General features: G+C 43.0%; 1 protein-coding gene across 1 annotated transcript in view; it reads right to left on the bottom strand.

Moving 5' to 3' along the window:
* LOC124802533 (xanthine dehydrogenase) overlaps positions 1-13,843 on the bottom strand; it is a 246,306-nt gene that overhangs the window by 56,936 nt on the left and 175,527 nt on the right. The window contains exon 11 of the mRNA XM_047263388.1: positions 6,151-6,335. Coding sequence (XP_047119344.1) covers positions 6,151-6,335 — 185 coding nt within the window. The remainder of the gene's footprint in view (positions 1-6,150; positions 6,336-13,843) is intronic.

The following is a 13,843-nucleotide window of genomic DNA, read 5'->3' as shown; positions in this document are numbered from 1 at the left end:
TACAAATACCAAATGAAATAAGGGTAATGCCAGAGTAGGTATATAATAAATAAGAAAACAGGAATGCAGGTAAGCTACTATGAACAGTACAGTGGACATATTATCATAACCAAGATAGACATGAAGCCAACATCCATCACAGGAGTACAAGTTGCCAACTACCTCCTTAGACGATGAATATATTGAAAGAATGAACAATGAGTTATATAAAATTATTCAGGTAATTAAGAGAGACAAAAATTTAATTGTGATGGAGGCCTGAATTTGATAGTAGAAAATGAAAGAGAAGGAAAAGTAGTTGGAGAACATGGAGTGGTTCAATTCTGCACAGAGCATAATTTAATCAACACCAACATATTGTTGAAAAATCATGTAAGAAGGAGGCATACATGGAAGATACAGACTTCAGATAGTTGCAGATTGATTATATAATTGTAAGAAGGATGTTTCAGAATTAGATTTTAAACCCTAAGACATTTCCAGCAGCAGATGTGGATTCTGACCATAATTTATCGGTTATGAGCTGCAGATTAAAACTGAAGAAATTGCAAAAATGTGGGAAATGAAGGAGATGGGATGAGGATTAGGAAATAATGTAGGTAAAATGTGGTTACATTGAAAGAACCATAGATTACTGAGAGTTTTAGAGGGAGTATTAGTCAGGGGGACGGGGAGAGATAATACAATAAAAGATGAATGGGTGGCTTTGGGAGAAATAGTGTGGGCAGCAGAGTATCACATAGTTAAAAAGACAAAACCTAGTAGCAATACTTGGATGACATAGGAGATATTAAATTTAATTGATGAAATGAGAAAATATAAAGTGAAGCAGGTCATTGGGAATAAAGACATGTAACAAATCAGATTGACAGAAAGTACAAAAGGGCTAAATTGCAATGGCTATAGGACAAATGCAAGGCTGAAGTAGCATACATAAATAGAGGAAAGCTAGATGCTGCCTGTAGGAAAATTTAAGAGAACATTGAGAAAAGACAATCACCATTATGTTCATCAATAGTACAGATGGAAAGACTATAATAGGCCTAGAAAGCTTTTCAGGGGAAGTGAACTTGAAGACAGTATTGTAGAAAGAGAATAGAATGTAGATGAAGATGGGATGGGAGATATGATTCTCTGAGAAGAACCTGACAGAGCACCAAAAAATTCTAGAGGGAGACCAAGAGATGAATACAATAAGAAGGTTCAAATTGAAGTTGGTTGCAGGTGTTATAGCAGAGCTGCATTAAAGGCCATAATAACAACAATATAGATTGAATAGGTAATGCATGTCAAACTAATGTGCCACAGTTTTAACTTTGCCTGTAAAGCTTATGAATTCACAAAATATAATTTAATATTGACATAAATGTGGGGCTGTTGCCTTTAAACACCCTTCAGTGAGTTCCTGCATTTAAATGTGATTTCCCAACCTGGAGTTTTCATTGAAACTTCCTGGCAGATTAAAACTATGTGCCCGACCGAGACTCGAACTCGGGACCTTTGCCTTTCGCGGGCAAGTGCTCTACCATCTGAGCTACCGAAGCACGACTCACGCCCGGTACTCACAGCTTTACTTCTGCCAGTATCTCGTCTCCTACCTTCCAAACTTTACAGAAGCTCTCCTGCGAACCTTGCAGAACTAGCACTCCTGAAAGAAAGGATATAGCGGAGACATGGCTTAGCCACAGCCTGGGGGATGTTTCCAGAATGAGTTTTTCACTCTGCAGCGGAGTGTGCGCTGATATGAAACTTCCTGGCAGATTAAAACTGTGTGCCCGACCGAGACTCGAACTCGGGACCTTTGCCTTTCGCGGGCAAGTGCTCTACCATCTGAGCTACCGAAGCACGACTCACGCCCGGTACTCACAGCTTTACTTCTGCCAGTATCTCGTCTCCTACCTTCCAAACTTTACAGAAGCTCTCCTGCGAACCTTGCAGAACTAGCACTCCTGAAAGAAAGGATATAGCGGAGACATGGCTTAGCCACAGCCTGGGGGATGTTTCCAGAATGAGTTTTTCACTCTGCAGCGGAGTGTGCGCTGATATGAAACTTCCTGGCAGATTAAAACTGTGTGCCCGACCGAGACTCGAACTCGGGACCTTTGCCTTTCGCGGGCAAGTGCTCTACCATCTGAGCTACCGAAGCACGACTCACGCCCGGTACTCACAGCTTTACTTCTGCCAGTATCTCGTCTCCTACCTTCCAAACTTTACAGAAGCTCTCCTGCGAACCTTGCAGAACTAGCACTCCTGAAAGAAAGGATATAGCGGAGACATGGCTTAGCCACAGCCTGGGGGATGTTTCCAGAATGAGTTTTTCACTCTGCAGCGGAGTGTGCGCTGATATGAAACTTCCTGGCAGATTAAAACTGTGTGCCCGACCGAGACTCGAACTCGGGACCTTTGCCTTTCGCGGGCAAGTGCTCTACCATCTGAGCTACCGAAGCACGACTCACGCCCGGTATTCACAGCTTTACTTCTGCCAGTATCTCGTCTCCTACCTCCCAAACTTTACAGAAGCTCTCCTGCGAACCTTGCAGAACTAGCACTCCTGAAAGAAAGGATATAGCGGAGACATGGCTTAGCCACAGCCTGGGGGATGTTTCCAGAATGAGTTTTTCACTCTGCAGCGGAGTGTGCGCTGATATGAAACTTCCTGGCAGATTAAAACTGTGTGCCCGACCGAGACTCGAACTCGGGACCTATGCCTTTCGCGGGCAAGTGCTCTACCATCTGAGCTACCGAAGCACGACTCACGCCCGGTACTCACAGCTTTACTTCTGCCAGTATCTCGTCTCCTACCTTCCAAACTTTACAGAAGCTCTCCTGCGAACCTTGCAGAACTAGCACTCCTGAAAGAAAGGATATAGCGGGCACACAGTTTTAATCTGTCAGGAAGTTTCATATCAGCACACACTCCGCTGCAGAGTGAAAAACTCATTCTGGAAACATCCCCCAGGCTGTGGCTAAGCCATGTCTCCGCTATATCCTTTCTTTCAGGAGTGCTAGTTCTGCAAGGTTCGCAGGAGCGCTTCTGTAAAGTTTGGAAGGTAGGAGACGAGATACTGGCAGAAGTAAAGCTGTGAGTACCGGGCGTGAGTCATGCTTCGGTAGCTCAGATGGTAGAGCACTTGCCCGCGAAAGGCAAAGGTCCCGAGTTCGAGTCTCGGTCGGGCACACAGTTTTAATCTGCCAGGAAGTTTCATATCAGCGCACACTCCGCTGCAGAGTGAAAAACTCATTCTGGAAACATCCCCCAGGCTGTGGCTAAGCCATGTCTCCGCTATATCCTTTCTTTCAGGAGTGCTAGTTCTGCAAGGTTCGCAGGAGAGCTTCTGTAAAGTTTGGAAGGTAGGAGACGAGATACTGGCAGAAGTAAAGCTGTGAGTACCGGGCGTGAGTCGTGCTTCGGTAGCTCAGATGGTAGAGCACTTGCCCGCGAAAGGCAAAGGTCCCGAGTTCAAGTCTCGGTCGGGCACACAGTTTTAATCTGCCAGGAAGTTTCATATCAGCGCACACTCCGCTGCAGAGTGAAAAACTCATTCTGGAAACATCCCCCAGGCTGTGGCTAAGCCATGTCTCCGCTATATCCTTTCTTTCAGGAGTGCTAGTTCTGCAAGGTTCGCAGGAGAGCTTCTGTAAAGTTTGGAAGGTAGGAGACGAGATACTGGTAGAAGTAAAGCTGTGAGTACCGGGCGTGAGTCGTGCTTCGGTAGCTCAGATGGTAGAGCACTTGCCCGCGAAAGGCAAAGGTCCCGAGTTCGAGTCTCGGTCGGGCACACAGTTTTAATCTGCCAGGAAGTTTCATATCAGCGCACACTTCGCTGCAGAGTGAAAAACTCATTCTGGAAACATCCCCCAGGCTGTGGCTAAGCCATGTCTCCGCTATATCCTTTCTTTCAGGAGTGCTAGTTCTGCAAGGTTCGCAGGAGAGCTTCTGTAAAGTTTGGAAGGTAGGAGACGAGATACTGGCAGAAGTAAAGCTGTGAGTACCGGGCGTGAGTCGTGCTTCGGTAGCTCAGATGGTAGAGCACTTGCCCGCGAAAGGCAAAGGTCCCGAGTTCGAGTCTCGGTCGGGCACACAGTTTTAATCTGCCAGGAAGTTTCATATCAGCGCACACTCCGCTGCAGAGTGAAAAACTCATTCTGGAAACATCCCCCAGGCTGTGGCTAAGCCATGTCTCCGCTATATCCTTTCTTTCAGGACTGCTAGTTCTGCAAGGTTCGCAGGAGAGCTTCTGTAAAGTTTGGAAGGTAGGAGACGAGATACTGGCAGAAGTAAAGCTGTGAGTACCGGGCGTGAGTCGTGCTTCGGTAGCTCAGATGGTAGAGCACTTGCCCGCGAAAGGCAAAGGTCCCGAGTTCGAGTCTCGGTCGGGCACACAGTTTTAATCTGCCAGGAAGTTTCATATCAGCGCACACTCCGCTGCAGAGTGAAAAACTCATTCTGGAGTTTCCATTGTTTGATTTTGTGGTTATTTCAGATGGATTTTCAGAGGTTCCTTTTGCTCAATAAATTTCAAGTGAGCGCATATCCCTCTCCAAGATATAATTATTTTCCACAATCTGAAGTCATGTTTTTGTAAAAAGGAATTGAGTAAATAAAGAAATGCTGCCAAAAAAGGAAAAAAATAGGATTTTGTCTATGAAGGCTCAGTCCAGGATGATGGCAGGATGCGGGGATATTTTGGAGGTGAAGTTCTCATCTTTGAAGTCGAGAAAAACTAGTAATGTGAGTGAGGATCCAAATAGCCCATGTGGTATAGCATGCACTCAGGTCCCCTGAATTATTTAGTAGAGTATGCTTAATAAAACAAGTACTGGGTGCCCCCAAGGTGAACTTTTCTTTTATGCCCATTCATGTGCTCAGCCAGTTTAGTGATAGTCATTCTTATACAAAAAGCAATGCAGCACACACATCTCTGTTGGTAAACTACATATATTTCTTTGCCTTTGGTACAGGTTTTGCTAGTGGTGGGGGGCTGAAGTAAATGGTAGTGGGTGGATTGGGCAGGTTTTATAGTGGGAACTTTGAGCCTTGGGATAGGGATCATTGACTGAGAAACCATACCAGTGGTGTTGAACAGCCACATCTACATCAAAAAATTCAATTTTAAAGGGAAGTGAGAGAACATTATTATTATGTTGTTATCGAACAAATCTAAAATTACCGTCATTATAATACATCTTTTTAATAAAATATTAGATGAAAAAGATTCGAAAATAAACTTCAAGCCCTGCTTTAAATAAAAATTTATATATGAGGTTGCTGTATGATCAAACTAACATATGAGGTTGCAGTTCAACAACATTGATATGGTTTTAAGTGTTTCATTACCAAAGACAATAAGATATTACTATATCAGTGGTGGTTTCAAAAGTCTTGAAATAGTACAGCTTCACAGAAGAAGAAATTATTTGTTAAACGAGTAAGGATCAGAATGTAAATATAGTGCAGAAGCACAACTTAGATTGCAAAATTTCTGAAAAAAAGAAAAATTCAATCAAACACTGAATGCCTCAAATTTTGCTTGTTAGTATTATGTAGGAGTAATATTGAATTGAATATTAATTCCTTTGCAGACAACAAAATTTATTAATTTTATTGCAGACAATGAAATTGTTCTATTGCCAACTTAAAATTCCTCTGCACCACTTTCCTTCTTATTCAAATTTTTATCAGAAAGCACTTAACCATTATACCCAACATAAGCTAATATGTTGGGCAGTACAAGAAATAAAATCCTTTCTCTCAAAAATGCTAGTGTTGAAGTACCATAAGGGGGCTTACTAGCTGATTTCAGTACTAGGCAAGAGATTGTTGCATAATACTCCTAGCAAAAGTAGGAGATTTTGTTCCAAGTTTTAAGCTGTGTTAAAGGTTCAACACAGTAACTTTTAGTTCACAATGTTAATTTAAAGCAATATTTGGTACTACAAAATACTCTATGTTAATGGTGCTACAATCAAAGTACTTTTCTTTGTTTCCACTAATAAAAGTTTAAAAATTACACAGTCCTTCCATGAAGGTCCTAACATAAGTATAGTTATTTGTTTTTCAAAGACAGTCTGTTTCAGTGAATCTGGAAATTACTGTTCAGGTCTCCATACTCAGTAAAATTTGTATGACTATGTGTAGAGTGCACATACCGTCCAATAAGTTGTTGTTGTGTCTTCACAGCCATTACTGTTGTTGGGGCCATGCCACCATATGCCATTTGTAAGGATTTAATTTTTGAAGAGCCATGTTCAAATAAAACACTGAATGCAGAGTTAACAATGGCGATGTCATCATCTCTTCGTCTAGCCTGTTTATAGGCTAGAAAATACTGATCCTGTGAAGAAAATATTCTTATGACAACATCATAATACATAATCAAGTGTCCAATCATTATTTAAATTTTACCTTTTCAAAAGTTACATACACACAATACAAAAAAATTAAAAGGCTTTGTATGATGCATAGATAGTGTGATGAGTCATCTACTTATAAATATTGAGCCATGCTTCATCCATACCCATTCATAATTGCAAAAGTATTACTGTGCAGGATTTTGCGCATGAACTGATCAGGATTACGTCATGCAAATAATTGATGGGATTTGTGTAGGATGATCTGGATCGCCAAAACATTCACTCAAATTGTCCAGAATATTGTTCAAAGCAATTGCAAAAGAACTGCAGCTCAGTGACATGGCGCATTCTCATCTGTAAAAATTCCATTGTTGTTTGGAAACCTGAAGTCCATGAATGAAATGAAATGAAATGTCGTGTGACAAGGGCCTCCCGTCGGGTAGACCATTCATCTGGTGCAAGTCTTTCGATTTGACACCACTTCGGCGACTTGCGCGTTGATGGGGATGAAATGATGATGATTAGGACAACACAACACCCAGTCCCTGAGCGGAGAAAATCTCCAACCCAGCCGGGAATCGAACCCGGGCCCTTTGGATCGACAGTCTGTCGCGCTGACCACTCAGCTATGGCCTCAGATGATCTCACCAGTTGTATCAGAGAACCCAGTCCATTCCTTGTAAACACAACACACACCATTATTGAGCCACCACCAGCTTGCACAGTGCTTAATTGGCAACTCAGGTCCATGGCTTCATGAGGTCTGCACCACACTCGAACCCTACCATCAGCTCTTACCAACTGAATTCAGGACTCATCTGACCAGGTCGTGGTTCTCCTGTCATCTAGTGTCCTTCCAATATGGTCATGGGCACAGCACTGTCATGCTGTTAGTAAAGGCACTCTCATCAGTTGTCTGCTGCTATAGCCTTTTAATGCCAAATTTTGCCACACTGTCCTAACAGATACACTATGTGATCAAAAGTATCCAGACACCTGATTGAAAATCACATAAATTCATGGCACCCTCGATCGGTAATGCTGGAATTCAATATGGTATTGGCCCACCCTTAGCACTGATTACTGCTTCCACTCTCATAGGTATATGTTCAATCAGGTGCTGTAAGGTTTCTTGGGGAATGGCAGCCCATTCTTCATGGAGTGCTGCACTGTGGAGAAGTATCAATGTCAGCGGGTGAGGGCTAGCACAAAGTTAGCATTCCAAAACATCCCCAAGGTGTTCTACAGGATTCAGGTCAGGACACTGTGCAGGCCAGTCCATTAAAGAGATGTTATTGTCGTGTAATCAATCCGCCACAGTCCATGCATTATGAACAGGTTCTCGATTGTATTGAAAGATGCAATTGTCATCCCAGAATTGCTCTTCAACAGTGGGAAGCAAGAAGGTGCTTAAAACGTCAATGTAGGCCTCTGCTGTGATAATGCCACACAAAACAACAAGGGGTGCAAGCTCCTTCCATGAAAAACACAGCCACACCGTAACACCACCATCTCTGAATTTTACTCTTGGCACAACACATGCTGGCAGATGACATTCACTGGGCATTCGCCATACCCACACCCTGCCATCAAATCGCCACATTGTGTTTCTGATTTGTCACATCCTTTATATTGGAAAGAAACAAGAAAAATAATAATTAATAAAGAAGAACAATAATATATGAAGATTTGTTTTTACATCACTTAACATCCACAGCCACAAATTACCATTAACTGTAGTAAAAAGTACTGTAAAAGGGAAAACTGGTGATAACACATCATGTATGGCTCAAGTAGACTGAGCCAATGGCCACTATCATGATCTGATATCACAAAACAATGTATCTGTTGATGAAAGTAATGAACATATCAGAATTATACACTCCTGGAAATTGAAATAAGAACACCATGAATTCATTGTCCCAGGAAGGGGAAACTTTATTGACACATTCCTGGGGTCAGATACATCACATGATCACACTGACAGAACCACAGGCACATAGACACAGGCAACAGAGCATGCACAATGTCGGCACTAGTACAGTGTATATCCACCTTTCGCAGCAATGCAGGCTGCTATTCTCCCATGGAGACGATCGTAGAGATGTTGGATGTAGTCCTGTGGAACGGCTTGCCATGCCATTTCCACCTGGCGCCTCAGTTGGACCAGCGTTCGTGCTGGACGTGGAGACCGCGTGAGACGACGCTTCATCCAGTCCCAAACATGCTCAATGGGGGACAGATCCGGAGATCTTGCTGGCCTGGGTAGTTGACTTACACCTTCTAGAGCACGTTGGGTGGCACGGGATACATGCGGACGTGCATTGTCCTCTTGGAACAGCAAGTTACCTTGCCGGTCTAGGAATGGTAGAACGATGGGTTCGATGACGGTTTGGATGTACCGTGCACTATTCAGTGTCCCCTCGACGATCACCAGTGGTGTACGGCCAGTGTAGGAGATCGCTCCCCACACCATGATGCCGGGTGTTGGCCCTGTGTGCCTCGGTCGTATGCAGTCCTGATTGCGGCGCTCACCTGCACGGCGCCAAACACGCATACAACCATCATTGGCACCAAGGCAGAAGCGACTCTCATCGCTGAAGATGACACGTCTCCATTCGTCCCTCCATTCACGCCTGTCGCGACACCACTGGAGGCGGGCTCCACGATGTTGGGGCGTGAGCGGAAGACGGCCTAACGGTGTGCGGGACCGTAGCCCAGCTTCATGGAGACGGTTGCGAATGGTCCTCGCCGATACCCCAGGAGCAACAGTGTCCCTAATTTGCTGGGAAGTGGCGGTGCGGTCCCCTACGGCACTGCGTAGGATCCTACGGTCTTGGCGTGCATCCGTGCGTCGCTGCGGTCCGGTCCCAGGTCGATGGGCACGTGCACCTTCCGCCGACCACTGGCGACAACATCGATGTACTGTGGAGACCTCACGCCCCACGTGTTGAGCAATTCGGCGGTACGTCCACCCGGCCTCCCGCATGCCCACTATACGCCCTCGCTCAAAGTCCATCAACTGCACATACGGTTCACGTCCACGCTGTCGCGGCATGCTACCAGTGTTAAAGACTGCGATGGAGCTCCGTATGCCACGGCAAACTGACTGACACTGCCGGTGGCGGTGCACAAATGCTGCGCAGCTAGCGCCATTCGACGGCCAACACCGTGGTTCCTGGTGTGTCCGCTGTGCCGTGTGTGTGATCATTGCTTGTACAGCCCTCTCGCAGTGTCCGGAGCAAGTATGTTGGGTCTGACACACCGGTGTCAATGTGTTCTTTTTTCCATTTCCAGGAGTGTATGTTTTTGAATATTCTGCATCCATTTGCAGATTTTCACAGGCAGTATTAGCCTATTTAACATGGAAGTTCAATTTTGTTTCTAGTTCTTTCTCTTTCTGACCATTTTTCTCATATGAAATTTGCATCTTAAGGTGATAACAAATATGACAGGTGCCACAACTCGGTTTTGCAAAGGAAATATTGAAAAACTGATGAAATATTTTACAATATATGCCAAGGGTAAGAGGTTCCTTGTTGCTATCTTTGCACTTATCTTGATAAAGACTGTAGATCTTTCTAATGTTTAGATCTGCACACAGATACATCACATTGGGATTCTTTTTCCTAGAGTAGTGATTTGACTGCATAGAAAAACTGTTTACTCATACATGAGCCCACGCAAATTCCTGGTCCTCCTTGCTGCCTTTATTTGAGCACCCCACTTATCCATCTTAAATAATATATTTAGCCTTCAATGTCATGTTACACAAATCTATCATTGTGAACATACATCTTGTGTTTTGTTGCCTAAAGAAACACAGAAACTAACTTCAGGAGTTCCAGACATTTTCTTTTGTTTATTCACATGGGATAGGCATCCATTGTTTAGACCAAAGATTGCTAGACAAGCTTTCGTACAAATCTGATCATTTGCTTCACTTGCAGTGACCTTATAAATGTTGGTTGTCTGCCATCTACTCCTCTCTGGATCATCAGTATACCTCTGCTTGACAGGTTCAGATTCACACATCCAAATACATAAGAATTTTAAATATCTTTGTTACTTAGATTTTGTGAATGTGATTTTGCCTTTTTCACTACATTTTTATAATTAATGTACCTTTACCACTGTTTCGCTTCTTCTTATCATCTTCTTTGCACAAATTCTGTGGATTACGCTTCCTCTTTCAATAATTTCCACTGATTTTTCACACTTTCATCAACGTTTCAAATTTCTACATACTTCATGTTCACTATTGGCATTCTGTACTGAACATGCCAACTGAACACTTCAGATACTCTAAACTAGGTTCATAAAGTGATTAATATTGCATATTACATAAGAATTATATTTCATGTTTACACTTCTATTAAATCCAATGTAATCTACCTCAGCCTCCAAACCTTTTCAAATTACAGTTAATTATCTGTTGTCTGTTTATCATATGGTGCAGTATCAGCTATCCTGCTACTCATTTTCTTTCTGTTGGAGGGAAGCCAGAGTGTAGTAGAACGTTAGCCTGTTTTTGACATTAGAGAAATCATATCTACCAAATGCAAGAAATTCTCTGCATTTTATAACATCCTAATACGATACTTAGGGGAGAGACCAATGTCATTTTGACTGTTTCTGTACCTAGTAACAGATGGCAGCACTTATCTCTAAATTTTTATATTTGAGGGTTTGCCTAACTTTCCACACGTCTTCATATGTGCATATCACTACCCTGTGACCTTCGTCACCTGAGTGCATATATATTCATTTGTGTCCAGCATCTCCTACCCCACTGGATCAATTTTAACCAAATTTGGTGCACATGCTGCTTGCTACATGCGAATCAACACTGGTGGCATTAGAACCTCCTAACTCCCACAGGAGTAGATACAGGTGAAAAGGTGTTTAGTAGCGCTGATATATAGAGTGCCCAGCATGGCAGGCATGTTGTAGAGGAGATGGAAAGAGAGAGTGGGTGGAGGAGATAGACAGAGAGGGGGCAGAGGTGGACAGAGAAAGGTGGAACAGAAGATGGACATATAGGGAGGGATGAGACAATGGATAGGGAGAGAGGGTGGAGGAGATCGATAAGAAAGACAGGAGGAGATGGACAGAGGAAAGGAGGGAAGAAGATTGACAGAGACGGAGGATGGATAGAGAGGGAGGAGGAGGAAGTAGATAGAGAGAGGGTAATGCTGAGATGGACATAGAGATGGAGGAGTAGGTGATGGACAGAGGGGAGAGGTGATGGACTAATAGAAGTTTGTAGTAAATAAATACCTGGACAATGCCGGGTTTGTCAGCTAGTATATTACAAAAGTGGATGTAAGCATGTACTACATCTCCTCCTAAACTACCACAATGTTTTCAAACAAACATCCAACATGTATCACTTATCATCTGGAAATAAGCACTATGGAATTAGGACTATGCATCTCCCACTGGTGTGGGGCTGGGCATGAAGACAGGATGACACAGGAGATAGATAGAGCAAGGGGGAGGATGAGATGGACAACAAGAGAGGGAAGAAAGAGAGGGGTGGAGGAGATTAACACCAAGAGGGGAAGGGGAAGATGGATAGCGAGAGGGAGAGTAGAAGGCTGGCAAAGTGTGTAGGAGGACACAAACAGAGATATGCAGTAGGTGGAGATGGACAGATAGAGGAGGGAGGAGAAGATGGACAGAGAGGGGGAGGAGTCCATGAACAGATGGAGGGGGAGGAGAAGATGGACAGAGAGGGGGAGGAGTGCATGAACAGATGGAGGGGGAGGAAGGGGAGATGTAGGAGGTAGCTGAAAGATGGAAATGGGTAATGGAAGAGGAAGAGAATGTGTGAAGGCAGGTGGAAGAGGGAGAAGGTGTGAGGTGGAAGAGTGAGAGGTTGTGAGGAGACTGGTGAAAGATGGAGGAGGTGTGTGGAAACAGATGGAAGTGGGACATCTTGCGATGAAGCTACTGTAAGACAGAAGACTTAAATAGAAGTAGCAAGGAAGAGTTGAGTTGAAATTTAAATCTTTCCTAACTGTTTTGATGAGACTGTGTCAAAAAATTTAGTATGTACAATGATTCATTTGTCACTTTGTTTCAGGACCAAAGATAAAGTCCGCAGCTGTATACCACAGATAAATTTAACATCCTTCCTGGAGTAATATGGTGTAAAACAGCAGAGATTCAGACATTTATGTGTGCAATACATGTGACATAGGAGTCCACAGTCAAAACTGCGGGTAAATAGCTAGTGATTATAAAAGTGATGTATGTATGATCCATATTTCCTACTAAACTATTGGACTTATTTCAACCAAACTTGGTTCACACACCATTTACTCTCTGAAAAGAAGCACTGTATGGTAAGACCTACTTAACTCCTACAGGGATGGGGGTGGGGACATAAAATTGGTGCCATAGAAGCATAACCCTCAGGAACTATTTCAGCCAATTTTTGTATACACGTGACTCATTATTTGTATAAAAATATTGTGAGGATAGTATGTCCCTACCACTCTTAGGAGTAGGGGTAAGAGCCACGATATGAAAAAAATATTATGTAACAACCCATATTAGTACTGAATCAATAGTTTTCAGGGTCACCATAGTCATTGATGACAGTCCTGTTGAAATTTGACACTTATGGACTGGAAAGGGGGGGGGGGGGGGGGGGGTCATAGGCAGTGACGTATCAGCATACCTTCATCTACATCTACATTTACAACTATATCTACACTCTCCAAACAATGAGTACGGGAAGAATGAGTGTTTGAATGCCTCTGTGCGTGCAATAATTATTGTAATCTTATCCTCATGATTCCTACGTGATTGATACATAGGCAGTTGAAGTATATTCCTAGAGTAATCATCTAAAGCCAGTTCTCAAAACATTGTTAATAGACTTTCTCAGGATAGTTTACATCTATCTTCAGCAGTAATCCACTTTAGTTTCTTCAATATCTCTGTGACTCCCTCCCTTGGATTAACCAAACCTGTGACTGGTCATGCTGCCCATCTCTGCATACATTCAATATCCCTTGTTAGTCCTATCTGGTTCACTTGATAAAAACTCTAAAACTCGTCACATGAGTGATTTGTATGCAATTCCCTTTGTAGACTGACTGCACTTCCCTGGTATTTTATCAATAAACTGAAGTCTATCACCTACTTTACCCATAACTGAACCTACGTGATCATTCCATTTCATATACGTACAAGGTGTAACACCCAGGTATCTGTATGAGCTGGTCGATTCCAGCACTGACTCATTGATATTATAGTCATAAGATACTATGTTTTTTCGTTTTGTGAAGTGCAAAGTGTTACATTTCTGAACATTCAGAGCAATTTGTCAATCTCTGCACCATCTTATCAAGATCTGACTGAATGTTTACACAGTTTCCCTCAGATAGTACTTCATTACAAATAACTGCATCACCTGCAAAAAGCCAGATTTTACTATTAATATTGACTGCAAGATTATTACTATACAAAATGAACA

Source organism: Schistocerca piceifrons, chromosome 6 (assembly GCF_021461385.2).
Source record: "Schistocerca piceifrons isolate TAMUIC-IGC-003096 chromosome 6, iqSchPice1.1, whole genome shotgun sequence".
NCBI classification, from domain to species: domain Eukaryota; kingdom Metazoa; phylum Arthropoda; class Insecta; order Orthoptera; family Acrididae; genus Schistocerca; species Schistocerca piceifrons.
This window is presented reverse-complemented; position numbering and strand designations above follow the sequence as displayed.